Genomic DNA, 15,326 nt, shown 5'->3' on the forward strand with positions numbered 1-15,326 from the left:
ATAAAATGATGGGCCAGGCCTCGGCAGATGTGTCTCAGGGCACATAACATCCCTAGCAGGGTTTACTGAATGAGGTCAGGAGCGGAGGGAAGCATTCCGTGGGGAAGACGCGATTCTGATGGAATGCTCCTGGGGTGCCAGCCTGCGGGCAGGGCCAGCCTGGCAGCACTGTGGAGTGTCTCACTGCGACCAGGGCCATTCTGTAAAAGGGGCACTTTGCAGCTGGTCTTGCAGGGCCCTCGTTCCGTCACACCGACGGCAGGACCCTCTGCTGGGGCCGTGTCTGGAGCTCCTGTCTGAGAGGCTCGGCTCCTGGGACCAGCTGCCCTGGCTGCCTCTGCCCTCATTTCCTTTGCCGGGTTTTAGTTTATTGGACGCTCTGTATTTTCAGAAGCTACCTTAAATCTTTTGTGGAAAGTGGGTGGACTGTGCATGTTTAATTAATGTTGATTAATTAATTCCATCTTTGAAAACAATGACTTGTCATCATAAACACGTACTTAGAGGGAGAGTGTAGGAACCCCGGTGAAGTGGACCCACTCTGGGCTGCGGACTCCTGCAGAGCTGCGGGATCAGGGTCACCAGCACTGCTTGCTGTCTTCCCAGCTGCTATTTCAGCTTCAGAAATGAGTAATTTTGTGACCCAGTGAAAGGAAGTATTTGGGCCAGCGGGCAGGGCACAGTGACCTGAACCAAGCAGCAGCTCTGCTTGTCCTTAACAAGTCAGTTGCCCTGGAGTTTCCATCCACAGTGCCACATCCCGGGCTCTCAAAGCTTGTGTAGTAGATGCTGCTTCTTTGTGGATTCCATGTGCTTTGTGAGAAGGGTGCCATTTGAACCCTCACAGTGCTCCATTTAGCCAGCATTACGGTGATTAGCCGTGCACACACCATGTTTAGTAAATGGTTTTTCTGCCTTCATAAATATGAATTAAATACACTTTTCTACAAGCAAGAAAAAATATTCACTTCAATCAGCATTTATTCAACAAATATTAGTCTTATGCTCCTATCATGTGCCCGGTACTATCACATGTTCTTGGCTCATGAACCAAGAGGTGGCACATGAGAAGGCTCCTGAACGAAGTGAAGCAGGCAGCCCCGAGGAGATCCGGGAAAGAGTGTTCCAGAAGGAGGGAGTGGCGAGTGCAGGGGCCTGGGGCTGGAAGAGCTGGGCATGTGTAAGCAGCCGTAACAGCAGCATGTGGCTGGGGTGGAGGAGTGAGGGGCGGGCGGTGGGCTTGTAAGGAGTCACAGAAGGGAGGCCATGCCTGCCCTCAGGGGGCCTGCTCACCTCTGGAGACACAGCTGGTGCCCGGGCCATGGCCAGCCGTCAGTGCAGGGTGGCCAGCACTGGTGGCGGCAGCAGCAGCTTTAGAGAGAGAAGAGAAATGGAAGAAGAGCAAGAAGTAGCAGTGGAAGTAGTTTGGGTACCACATTTGGGGCATGAGGTGGAAGAGGGCGGCCTGACTCAGCCTGGGGCAGGGAGGGAGGCTGGCAGATCAGAGGAGGCTGCCCCGGGGAAGGGGGCCACAGGCTGTGCAGGAGCAAGTCAGGCAGCAGCTGGTGCTGTGGCTCAGGCCGTGAGAACAACCTGTGCAGTGTGGGCTGGTGGCCGGCTTATGTTGGGGCCCTCAAAGTTAGTTTCACAGGCTTGAGTGTGGAGAGGAGAGGGGGGCAGGAACTAGGTCATCTGAGGCTGGGAACACCCAGTGAGGGAGTATGGGCTGCAGGCTACAGGCTACAGGCAGCCGGGGAGCTGGGGAGTGAAGGGAGGAAAGGAGGAAGATCTGACAGCCATAGTGTGGAGGATGGCGTGGAAGCTGGTGGCAGTGTTTGTGTCATTAGGGGGATAGTGATCCAGAGGAGAGACTTCACTTGGAGTCATGGCCTATGTACTCTTCCTTCCCCCCTCACCTGCCTGACCTCCCCTGCCGCTCTCCTCACCCTCACTCACTCTGCTTCCACACTGCTGTCTCTTCTTTCCACATTCGGGCACGCTGCCTCAGGGCCTTTGCACTGACTGTTTTCTCTTTGATAGGCTCTTCCCACACATAGTTTTATGGCCAGTTCTCTCACCTTCAAGTCTTTGCTCAAATGTCACCATCTCAATAAGACCTACTCAGAACAGTCCACTTAAAATGAGAAGGCACTCTTTCCTCCACCCTGGTCTCCCACATCCCCTTATCCCACTCTGCCTTTTGCCACAGGCTGTTACCGGCTAACACACACACACACATACACACACATTTATGGTGTTCAGTGGGTATTGTCTGCTTCCCCAGGCTAGAATGCAAGCTTCCTGACAGCAGGGGTTTTTATTTGTTTCTGTTTACTGCTGCTGCATCCTAAGCACCTCAGCCAGTGCCTGGCATATAGGGGGAAACATGATAAATGTTTGTTGATTGAATAAATTCTGGAGGCTGGAACTTAGGGAGTGGAAGCAGAGATGGAGAGAGGGGATAGATTTTAAGAGAAGGTTACAAGGTGGGATCAATAGGACTTGGTGACAGGTTGGACAGGGGGATGGTGCCCAGGTTCCGGATTGGGTGTCTGGCTGGTGATGGTGCCCCTCCCTGGGATACAGAGCACAGAAGTAGGGCGTATGAGAGGGAAGTCATGAGTACAAGCTTCAGTGCTATGTTTGAGCTATCATGAAACGTTCAGGTGACACTTTCTAGTTGGCAGTAGGTGTGCAGTTTTGAGGCTCCAGAGCATTGTCTGGCTGGGGGATAGAGGTTTATTTGAGAGTCTTCAGCATGTTGATGGCATTCGAAGCTGCAGGCATGAGTGGTATCACAGACAGGACCTGAGGACCGAGGAATGGGCCAGAGTCTTGGGAAACACCAACATGTAATAGGCGCAGAGAAGAGGACCCCAGGAGGCACATTGAAGTTGCAAACAGGGAAGAAGTCAGGAGAGTGGTGTTTTAAGAGCTAAGGAAAGCTGGGCTATTAATCACACCTAGTAGAGCAAAGGGATCCAGAAAGCTAAACACTGAGAAAAGTACATTGGGCTTATCTTTTTATAATTTCATTTTATTAGCAATATAAAATGATAACTTCCTTAACTGGCATAAATTTTGAAAATCTAGTGTGAATTCATTCCAGTTTCCAGCCATGTACACGTGTTTGAATTGTGTTTTCTGCTAACAGCCTCCTGGTCTCTGCCTGCCTTCTGCCTGCCTTAACGTCCACGCAAAGCTCAGCGGTCGTTCCGATTATAACCAAAGCACAGTAAATTTTCTCTTGGGTGTGTGGATTAGCCTCGGGGTTCTGTCTCAAGCTTTGCGGCATAAAGAGGTGTGAATAATGCATATAAAAGTGTAAATAGGAATCTGAAGTGAATGATTTGAAGGCTTAAGATAGTAACAGTTTTGATTCTCTCAGTCTTCAGTATGATAGCAGATTTCCAGTGAGGCCACAATAATAAAATAAAATTCATCCTCACAGATATAATTATTTCCATATTAGTCGGGGTAAGGCTAGGCTTTTGTAACAAGGAGACTCAAGAATACATTAAATAACAGAGAAGTTCAGCTTTTCCTGCATGAAGGTCTGAGCTGAGTGTTCTAGGTCGTTTGAGTGGGGTCTGCCTGGTCGTTCAGGGCCCAGGTTCCTTGCGGGTTGTTGCTCCCACCACCCTCTAGGGATGTCTACATGGCGGAACCAGGGCTACTGCCATGCCTAAACAGGGGCCAGAGGGAAGCAAGAGAATATGACGGGGGCACACCCGTGACCTGTATGCCTAACCCCAGAAGTGGCATACACCCCTCTGTTCCATTAGTGGATACTTAGTCATGTGGCTCTACCTAACCTCTAGAACTTCAGCAATGGGATCTAACCAAGTTCTCAAGAGAACAGGTGGTAGTGTACAACTAGTAGTCTCACCCACAACAGCCTTTATTTTCAATACAATCATTCTTCAATATCACAGGAAATTGGTTCCAGGATCCCCCTTGGATGCCAAAATCTGCAGGTGCTCAAGTCCCTTCTGTAAAATGATGTAGTGTTTGCGTATTACCTACGTACATCCTCCTTATACCTTAAGTCATCTCTATATTATAACACCTGATACTATGTAAATGCTATGTAAATGGTTGTTACACTATATTGTCTATTTGTATTGTTTTTTATTAATATTGTTGCATTGTTATTTTTATTGGGTCTTTTTCCGAATATTTTTTTGATCCATTGTTCATTGAATCTTTGGATGCAGAACCCAAAGATATGGAGGGCCAATTGTATTTTCATCAAAATCTGAATATTTTAATAAACACTGTGGGAACTTGCCCTATTCATTGCTACAGATTATGAAAGGCTTGGTGTTTTCATGAAACATACAAGGATGGGACACTTCAGAGTTGAATTTATTCACGCTTATTTTTGGAGCATCTACTGGGTGCTCTGTACCTGCTGGGCCCCAGGGATGGAGCAGTGGGCCAGGCAGGCAGGGCCTGGGTAGTCACATCGAGGACAGGTCCAGGGACTCAGGTCACCTGGTCCTCTTCATGTTAAAAAGATACAGCCATTTGTTATCTATTCTGTTGAACTTTCTATACCAAAAAAAAAAAAGGTAATGAATGCAGTTAGATATTAAAGCATCATTAAGCAGTCAGATGTCCTGAAAACCTGGGACATCTCAGCAAACACTTTCAGTAGTGAAATTTCATTTCTAAAATCGGCAGCAAAGCTTTCTCAGATCCTCAAAAAATCACCAACCTGAAATAATGGCCCAGAGCAGAACATTTGGCTCCTGTGGCTGGATGGCCTTTGTTTATGTGGGTTCCTATCAGCAGCCTCATTATCAGTCTGGACATTTTATTTCCCAGTTTGCAAACGTTTATGTGCTTTAGCCTCAGGCAGCACAACATACCCTCTGCTTTTATGGAAAGACATAATTCCCTGTAGCCATCCAGCGTGATTTATTGGACTATACTACATGTAAGGGTTAGCATTCTCTAATTTTAAAACACATTTTTTAAAAGATGGATTTTCATTCTTTAGCTTTATGTTTTTGAAAGATAATAAACCCATTTTGGCAGCCATTTTTAAAGCACTGCCAAAGTTAATTGGGCTTTCAGACAGCGGGGGTTTGCCATTGGAACAGTTTATCTTCGCTTCTCTTCAAGCTGATTCTTACGCAGTTCAGTTGTGAACTGCACTGTCTGGCCACCCCTGTTCAGCTGGAAAATGCATATCCATTCTAAGGAGATGTGTGATTCGTAGGTCATTTCATTATTCAGGAAAATTGTATATTAGTGACTAGAAAGACTTACCACGTATACTTTGTGGCAGGAATATAGATTGGGTTTTTTTTGTATTTATCACCACTCCCTATTTAATGAGCTCTTGTATGTGCAAACTGCACAGTGAACTGTAAAGAGCTATCAGAGATTTTGGTTATTTTACTCAGTTAACAATATTCCTAAAAGGAGATTTTTCTAGAGGTCAGAAAAATGAAGGGAGGATTAAAGGTTACCTAGGTGAAGGATGCGGGAGATTTTCTAGGAGGAAGGAGTAGCATGTAGAAAGTGGTGGAAGTGCGTGTCTGTGTGTGTCCAGGTGGCCAGAGCACAGTGTTAGGGGGGAGGGGGCCGGGTGAGTGCCAAGGGGGGCAGGGTCAGATGACAGGCTGCGCCCCTTCCAGAAGGTGCCCATGGAAAGGGCAGTGATGGGGAAGGATAGAGTCAGAGTTGCCTTTTAAGTTGATCCTGTGGCTATGGAGAAGGCGAGATTAGTGGGGCATGATTAAAGGGTGGAAAGGCCAAGGAGAAGCACATTGCCGTCCAGCCAAAGTTGCCTGAGACCAGAATGCAGGTAGTGGCCGTGAGGATGCAGGATAAAGGGACGAACACACACCAGGAGGAAGAATCTGCAAGACTGGGCGTAGGTGACATGCGCAGGGGCAGGGAAGGGAAAAATTGGGACACCTCCTAGCCTAGGTCATGACTGCTGTGTGGGTGTTGGTGGCCTCCCAGAGAGGGAGCCCAGGAGGCAGTCCAGGTTGGGGAAAAGGATGGTAGAGGACAAAGCTGAATCCCTCAGTATCAGTTCAGCTGAGGTAGGGACTCAGGCTGACCTTACAGTGCGGGGATTTTGTGTGTAGGTGTCAGTGGTCAAGTAATAATGAAATTTGAATTTAGAAGTGATTGAGCCAGTCCCTACTGTGGGTAGGAAAGGCCTTGACACATTTGGGATGTTGCTCGCTGAAGTTGAAAACTCTTTGGACCACTAATTCTCTGCATTGTCTCTTTAGGAAGCCATATCATCCTAAATTGGAAGCTTTCGTTAGTCACATGTCAAAAGGATCCGGAACCTCTTTTGAAAGCCCCTTAAACTCCCTGCCTCTTTACCCCAATCACCCACTGTGCGAGATGGGGGAGCTCACACAGACAGGTACGTGTGACAGCCACTTGCTTAGTATTCTCCCACAGAATGCGTGCTCTTCTGTGTACACGCATTTGCGGCAAACACCCCTAGGTGGTGCTGTGGGGCTCAGGGGGGTAAGGAACTCAGAGTCACCCAGGCATCTGATGAGACAGCTGATTTCTAAAAGCTAAATATAACCTTTTTTCTTATTACAAAACCAGTACATGTTCATGAAGAAAAAATGGGAAAGACAATTAACACGTATTTTGCAATCTCCCCCAACTATCCTGAAGTGATATTTAAATATAACCTTTCTCTATACTTAATTTTTAAAAAGTTATATCAGGGGCCTGAACTGTAACAAGGAAAAGGAAACGAATTTATTATACAATTCTACATATCTTAATATAAATGCTTGAGAACAGCTACACTAGGAAACTGAATCAAGTAACCAAATGCTTGTACCAATGTGCATTGGTGACTCCGACAGCTACAAATGCAGATGACTGAGGGATGTTATATTGGTGACTCTAACACGTCGGAACATGGTTTTCCAACAAGTTCTGATCAAAGCAACATACAGACATCTCTTAATTTATATTGGATTTCTGGAAAATTTGGTGGATGTTAATGTTATCCAAAAACGGTTTTGTGTTTTATATACACAACAAACCAGAGTTAGGTTCAATAGGCTAAAGTAGTCAAGCAGGTTTTTCACATGTGGGAATGTCTTGTGGGGCAGAGAACAGTTGTCCCTTGTGGAGACTGTCTATCCCCCTGGCCCCCACCCATTAGGTACCTCCTTTCCCATATTATTGTGATAACTCCACCTGCAGACCCTCCCTGAGACAGTACAACTCTTGGTGAGAACCGCAGCTTAGACTCTCTGGTTGTGAATAACAGAAACCAACTCAAGCAAAAAAGTGAAATTTACTATAAAGATTCAGGGGTGACTCACACACTCCCAAGGTCAAGAGTGTGACCAGGCCTCCAGAGACTGGAACTGGAAATAAAAAAGCTATCTTGTATCCCCACCTTTCTCTGTGGTTTTTTGCTGTGTCTGTCAACACAGTAGTGCCAGTCTTAGCCACACCCAGAGATGAACTTGCAAGTCCAGATCCTTTTTTTTTTTTTTGAGACAGAGTCTTGCTCTGTCACCTGAGCTAGAGTGCCGTGGCATCAGTCTAGCTCACAGCAACCTCAAACTCCTGGGCTTAAGTCATTCTCCTGCCTCAGCTTCCCAAGTAGCTGGGATTACAGGCACGAGCCACCATGCCCGGCTAATTTTTCTATTCTTAGTAGAGACAGAATATCACTCTTGCTCAGGCTGGTCTCGAACTCCTGACCTCAAGTGATCCTCCCGCCTCGGCCTCCCAGAGTGCTAGGATTACAGGCATGAGCCACCTTGCCCAGTCTGCAAGTCCAGATTCTTGAGAGAGAGAATCTTTCAAGGTCCCCAGGGGTCAGTGTCTGTCAGCTCTGGCTAAGGGCTCAGGATGACTGTGCAGAGAGCAGGGGTGGGGAAACAGTCTCTGGATCCAGGGCTATATATACCCTGACGAGGCTTGGTGGCAGGTGGCCCTCACACACCCAGAGATAATCCTTCATTCAGACCTTTCTTCTCAATTGATCTATTATCATCATTGTTTTCTAAATTAGTATTGCTCTAGAAATCATTTTTGCAGTACTGTTTGTTCCTGTTCCCTCATTTTCTTTTAATGGTCACTTTTGTCTTCTATTTTAAATGTCATGAAAAATGCATAGCTATTATAATAATCATTTGTAATTGGCACACTTAAGGCGCCCCACAGTAACTATGAAAGATAAGATTGCTCATTAGTGCCTGCTCTGTTCAAGATGCTTTGGCAGCTGCTGAGTGTGGGAGGGTGGCCAGATGAATAAGACCCTCTAGCCTGGCCTAAAAGAGCCTGCAGCTGCAGCGGACGATGTGCATGGAGCCAAGTAACTATAATGCTGGAAGCCGCAGGGTCTTAGAGATAAACACAGGCTCTGGAGTCAGGCAGACTTGGGAAACAGGGCGAATAATATCTTCCTGACATGGCTGGTGGTGACTTAGACTAGGTAGCATGGATAGAGTACTTAGCACAGTGCCAGCCTATGATGGGCTCTCAATGAATGCAGCTCACGTTGTCATAGAGGTCCAGCGACACAGGGAACAGGAAGAATTATTAATTTGACCTGGGAGAGGAAGAAGGAAAGCTCTACAAAGCAGAGTTAGAGACAGGCACCAGGTGAGGATTTCTCTAGGCAGAGAAAGGGGAACAGCAGGAACAGAGTCATGAAAATGCAGGCTGTGTTTAGCAAGTATAAGAAGCCCTAAATGGCTAGAACTTAGTATTTCTACGTGAAAATGTAAGGGACAGTGCTGTGAGCAGGGACTGAGAGCACAAAATTGAAGCCAGGCGGGGCCTTGAGTTTTGGCTCTGCCACTTCTTGACTGTGAATGGCTCAGGGGCTTGGTTTCCTCATCTGTCAAATAAGGAAAATGGGGATGATGATAGTAACATACCTTTCTCACTGGATTTTTGTGAGGATTAAATGAGAAAGGCTGGCGCCGCACAGGAAGCACTCCAACTTTAATGTGTGTAGCCTAAGAAAATAAAATAGCCCCACAGGGGAACACTGGCCAGACACAGAATCTTAACGTTCATCACTCAGGGTTTGCCTTTTTTTTTTTTTGCAAATAGCTTTAGAAATGCTAAAGCCTGTTCCAGTCCAGGTTCCCGGGGGAATTCTGCTCTTGAATCTCTTGAGCTAAGCATGGTGGCACATGCCTCTCTAATCCCAGCTACTTACTTGGGAGGCTGAGGTGGGAGGATCATTTGAGGCCAGGCGTTGGAGACCAGCCTGGGCAACATGGCTGAGAGCCCATCTCCAAAACCAAAAACCAACAACAAAAAAACCCACAACAAAACTCTTCATTCACAGTAGGACTCAGACATTCTTTGGGTATTTTGCTGAGCTGTTCCCCTTCTGGGCCAACACATTTCCCTCTGTCTCATACTTTTCAGCCTAAGTTGTCTCATCTTTGCAGTGGAACTTTTAAACCACTTGCACATCTGAATAAATGGCATTACTGGTCACAGGGCCTGTGTGTAGTTGTACCCGCAAAGAATTCATACCCATTTACTGAGACTGCATTTCCTTACATCCTGCAGGCTGGAGGGTGAGCTTGCTTTTGTCTTGGATTGCCTTTTCCTGCTTAAAGATGAGGCTTTTCCATTGTTTAAAAAGTTAATTTATTATTGTACTGTGGTAGTTCAAAACTAAAACAATACTAAAAAGTAAACTTAAAATTCTTCTACCCATGTTCCGTCCACCTCAGTTCAGTGCCTCTGTCATCCCCAAGTAACCGTTGATATCAGTATCTTGTGCATCGTTCCAAGGTTTCTTTATGTAAAATACAGGCAACTGCAAATACATGTTTTTATTTTTCCCTCTTTTTTATTTAAAAGGAGCATAATAAACATACTATTCTACCCTTTGCTTTTTTCAAATATTCTGTCTGGCTATCTGGGAGACTGTTCCAAATCACAAGGAGAGCACATCCCTGCTGCTGAGCCCGGAAAGCCCCAGCAGGACTAGGCAGAATGAACCCAGGAGATGGGCAGAGAGCGTTGGGCTGGGCAAACTGGGGAAGACGGGGTCAAGGAGGGAACTTTCCAGCAGTGAGGAGGCTAAGCAGCAAGCAGGCAAGCTCAGTCTGTCCTTCCCTCACTGATTTCACTGAGCAATCCCTGCACCCTGGGGAATGCTGTGTCCCTGGGCAGGAGGGAGAAAGCTCTCCTTAGGCCTGTGCCACTTACAGGCTACACCTCCCCCGGTGGGGTGATTACCAGCCCCCGAGGCCTACCAGTCACCGTGCTCTCCCCAGGGAAGAGGCCAGTTGAGAGAGGGGGCAAGGCAGATGGTCCTTGTGCCTCCAGAGGACAGGGCCCTACTCTGCTCATCCCTGCATGGATACCCCCAAGAGGCTCCCTTTGCAAGTTGATGTGAACCCATTCTTGCAACTTCTATTTGGTGGGGAAATGGGTTTGATTGTATTGTGTTACACTGCTCTAACACGTGCCAGAGTTGGACACTAACTCAACTTCCCCTTGCTGTCCCCTTTGCTAAGCTGGTAGTGAGGAAAGCTTTGTATCCCCTGTGTTTCAGGAGTCGTGCAGCATTTGCAGAATGGCCAGCTGCTGAGGGACATCTATCTAAAGAAGCACAAACTCCTGCCCAATGATTGGTCCACAGAACAGCTTTATTTAGAAACCACTGGGAAAAGCCGAACCCTGCAAAGTGGGCTGGCCTTGCTTTATGGCTTTCTCCCAGATTTTGACTGGAAGAAGATTTATTTCAGGCACCAGCCAAGTGCTCTGTTCTGCTCTGGAAACTGCTACTGCCCAGTGAGAAATCAGTATCTGGAAAAGGAGCAGCGTCGTCAGTACCTCTTACGTTTGAAAAACAGCCAGCTGGAGAGGACCTACGGGGAGATGGCCAAGATCGTGGACGTCCCCACCAGGCAGCTCCGAGCTGCCAACCCCGTAGACTCCATGCTCTGCCATTTCTGCCACAACGTCAGCTTCCCCTGCACCAGAAACGGCTGTATCGGCATGGAGCACTTCAAGGTGATCAAGACGCATCAGATTGAGGACGAAAGAGAGAGGCGGGAAAAGAAACTGTACCTCGGGTATTCACTCCTAGGTGCCCACCCCATCCTGAATCAAACCGTCAACCGGTTGCAGAGTGCTGCTGAGGGCAGGAAAGAAGAGATCTTTGCCCTCTACTCTGCTCACGATGTTACTCTGTCGCCAGTTCTCAGTGCCTTGGGCCTTTCAGAAGCCAGGTTCCCAAGGTTTGCGGCCAGGCTGATCTTTGAGCTTTGGCAAGACAGAGAAAAGCCCAGTGAACATTCTGTCCGGATTCTTTACAATGGTGTTGATGTCACATTCCACACCTCTTTCTGCCGGGACCACCACAAGCGTTCTCCCAAGCCCATGTGCCCCCTTGAAAACTTAGTCCGCTTTGTCAAAAGGGACATGTTTGTGGCCCTGGGTAGCAGTAGTACAAATTATTATGATGCATGTCACAGGGAAGGATTCTAAAAGGTATGTGGCACAGCACTGTAGAATCTATGCCAATACAGAGGGCTAGGAAAGGTCCACTTCTAGTTTTATCCGTTGCTAAGGGTGTAAGATTTTTTATTTTTAGAGGCTAAAGATTGTGTTGGGAGCCACGTGGATGGTTTGGGTTGAACAGTAGGCATGTTGCTATAATCTGGTACGTGAGTTGCTTGTTACAAAATGGCCAGTTCACAGAGGAAAGAAGGTACTTTATCATAGCCAGACTTTGCATACAATGCCAGAATAATACTTCAGTACCCAACATTGCCAATCCAAGTATGTATTCTTTTGGCCTGCCATGGTCCTGTATGATGGAACCAGCAAACCTCAGCCAAAATTTTCTTAATCTTGGACAATTTTACCTTGTCCTTGTTCAGTTAAAAATTTCTTAAAGTGATTTATGTAAAACAGGGGTTGGCAAACTTTTTCTGTAAAAGGCCAGATAGTAATTATCTGAACTGTGTGGACCAAAAGGCCACATTTAGTCTGTCACAGCTACTCAACTCTGCTCACAGACTATGCATAAATGAACAAGTGTGGCTATGTTCACAGGCTGTAGTTTGCTGTCCCCTGATCTAAAAAATAGGCTCCACTACAATTGCACTTCCAGCACTTTGAGAACCAGTTGAATACTAAGAATTATTTAATGGTTTCTCTAGTAACTTCTGCTAGAAACACAGAATTTGGTCTGTATCTGACACTATTACAAAACTTGAGGGGAAATAAACATTGAATCACAATGAATCATAGAAAAATTATTAGAAGAATACTCATACTTGATGTTCATGATGATTGTGGTAAAAGATAGTTTTAAGTATGTTTTAAAATTTGTCTGCTGTAGTCTATTTGCTGTATATGCTGAAATTTTTGTATTCCATTTAGTATTTTTATAGTCTAGGAAAATATTTTCTAAGACCAGTTTCAGATGTGCTCTTATTCCTATAGTAATATTCAATTTACTGTAGCTGCTTGGTAATTAGAAGGAGGCCAGAAGATGAATTCAGGCACTTTCTTCCAATAAAACTAATTATGGCTCATTCCCTTTGACAAGCCGTAAAATTGGATCAATTTTTAGACCATTTTCATCAGTTTCAAATGGTAAATTCTGATTGATTTTTAAATACATTTTTGGAAGAACTTTGTTACTAGATAGTTAAAAAATCTTTATAGGGTGTTTTATAGATTAGAAGCAATTATAATTAAATCTGTGATTTCTGAACTAATGGTGCTAATTCTATTCAAAGAAATGTAAAGTGCAAGTGAGATTACCTGGTGTCATTGGAATTCCAACTTTTACTCTTTGTTTTTGTCCAGTGTTACATTTGAATATGTCTGTTTCTATAAATAAATTTTTGAAGAATACATCTACTCTGCAACTAATGGTTTGTACCTATAAGTCACTCTAGTTCTTTTCAAGTGAGAACCAGTATCTTAAAGATTTATTTTAACTGCTTCATTTATTGCTGAAGTTTGTGTTATCTCTCAAGTATTTAAAGCCTAATCAGTTTTTTTTCCTCCCACTCTAAATATATCTGAATTAGAACTGCTAAACACAGAGCTTGAAGATTTAAAAATAAAAGTGACTCAGAAGATTTTTTTTTAAATCAATTTATAACATCTTTTGGTAAAAGTAAATATTTTGGCTAAGAGCCACCACCAAAAGTGTAAATACAAGTTTTGCCTCCTAAGACATTGGGTATGCACAGCATTAAAATATCATCTTCAATATCAAGTTCTGAGATACTTCATCCCATAATAAACACTGAGCACTGAGCTGAGATTAATGAACACAGTCCTTGGTTTCTGGGCAGTGGTCTAATGGCTTAAGTCGTGAGAGGTCTGGCTGTTTACATGTATTTATTTGGCTTTCTTGTTTTTATTAATACGTGCACACTGGAAATAATCAAACATACTGAAAAGCAACTTCAAAAATGAAGTTCTCCCCTGATCCCACCGCCAGAGGTAGTAAGGTAACACTGTGAGCTGTTTAACAGATATTCTTCTGGAAAATTTTCCATGCAGATGCAGAAATACATGTAGTTTTTAATAGGAACAAGATCATTGTATATATATTGTTCTGTAACTTGCTTCCCTGAAAAATACTTCTTATTGACCTACATCCCTTAACAGTATGTCTTAAAGATATTTCCATATTAAGATGATAGATAGATAGGTATATATAGTTATAGATGGCTCTTTTTGTAGCCACTGAATAATATTTCATGGTATAGATTAGACAACTTTTTAAAATCTCATCAAAAATGCATGAAATGGAAACTTAAAGCCAAGTCCTGAAACAGGACTATAAGACTACATAGAATAAAACAGAAGCTAACAATCGCTTGTGTTGATTTTCTAGCCCAACTGAGTGGTTAACCCTTTCTCAGTGTAGCCACAGATATTTATTAATAGGAGTATTCTTTTTCCAACTTCACATGGAACAGAATCGAAGAACTTAATCTAATATTGCCGTTAAGCCTATTTGAGGATCTTTGTAGCTATAGCAGAATTAGACGTTCTGGAAGATTTAGGTGATTCCTTTTTCTAGAACTCTTAAAGGCTGATGCAGAAGAGGCAGGGATGCATGCTTCTGTGTCTCTGAATCTTCAGGAAGCCTTCTGAACAGATTTAGCAGCCCTGACTAGGGTGGGTGTACTCTGGCGTGTGTAAACACAACCACAAATAGAAAGCAGAAAATAGCTGAGGTTTACATTGCAGTTCTGGCTTTAATAGTGGCCAGCACAGAGCTCTGGCCTGGACACCAGTGAACTTCCATTGCCCAAGGCCACTGAGGGAACTATGGTCTGGATTGTACCCCTGCTTAGTGCCAACCCAGGAGCCACCTCAGATGAGTGATAATTGCTTCTGCTTAAGAGGGACCAGCTGAATTCCTCAGAGTGGCTGCTCAGGGCTTCCAGACCTCCGAGCCTGACTGCCGGCTGAGACTGGCCTTGATGAGGAGAAGGTTTCCCTGAGGGGCCGGGAGAGCCCTCAGAGCTGCAGAGCCCCTCGGCAGAGGGGTGGCCCGAGTCCTGGCTTCTGGATAACTGTCAGTAGTAAAGGTGCCGTGTACTGCCAACTACATGAGTTCCACACGTGTTTCTTTATCAATCTTGACAACATTCTGAGGCAAGTCCTGTTCCCCTAATGCAAATAAGGAAACAGGGTCAGGGGAGTAAAGTCACTTTTCCAAAGGAAGAGTCAGAACCCAGAGTTAACCCAAGTTTACCTGATACTAGTGAACTTTAAAGAGCATTTACTGAATAAGATACTGTGGGAAAAGGCTTTACCTATACTCTTTCATTAATGTTCGCAGTAGTCCTACCAAATACCATATTTGCTGGCAAATGTCAATGAATAGTAAAACATAGCGGTGTTGCAGCAGTTCTACATTTAAATCTAAATGTTTAGGGGAATATTCCAACTCTGCCTCCAACCATCTGTGGCATGCTTGCTATTTTTGCTAAGAAAACTACTTATGTAATGTAAAACTTATCTTCGCAGTGATGTTATATTATGCTCAACGACTAGGGGGCAGCATCAAATACAAGTTTTAGTCTTCAGGGCCCAGTCTTCCATTTGTAAACGAAGTAGGGTAGTTTGGGGTGTGTTTTAATAGCTTGAACTGCTGTCCTGGCTTGCTCAGCACCAGGTAGTTTCCCAAGATATGGAACTTTCAGTGCTAAAAACTGGGAAATCCCAAGCAAACTGGCACAAGTTGGTTACCCTGGTGTTATATGTTGAGACAAGCATTAGCTACTACTGTCATTCCCACTTTACAGAAAAGGGAACTATGGTGGAGGGAGGTTTCACATAGCCAGCAC

The 15,326-nt window shown here is 44.9% G+C and overlaps 1 protein-coding gene across 5 annotated transcripts in view; it reads left to right on the forward strand.

Annotated features, from left to right (window-relative positions):
• The window catches only part of PXYLP1 (2-phosphoxylose phosphatase 1), a 58,003-nt gene extending 45,138 nt beyond the window's left edge, over nucleotides 1–12,865 (forward strand). For all 5 annotated transcript variants that reach the window (XM_045539308.1, XM_045539311.1, XM_045539312.1 and 2 more), the window contains 2 exons: nucleotides 6,258–6,397; nucleotides 10,547–12,865. In XM_045539308.1, the coding sequence (XP_045395264.1) occupies nucleotides 6,258–6,397; nucleotides 10,547–11,484 (1,078 nt within the window). In that variant the 3' untranslated portion in view covers nucleotides 11,485–12,865. The remainder of the gene's footprint in view (nucleotides 1–6,257; nucleotides 6,398–10,546) is intronic.
• The last annotated feature ends 2,461 nt before the right edge of the window (nucleotides 12,866–15,326 follow it).

This window comes from Lemur catta, chromosome 1 (assembly GCF_020740605.2).
Source record: "Lemur catta isolate mLemCat1 chromosome 1, mLemCat1.pri, whole genome shotgun sequence".
In the NCBI taxonomy this organism is placed as follows: Eukaryota; Metazoa; Chordata; class Mammalia; order Primates; family Lemuridae; genus Lemur; species Lemur catta.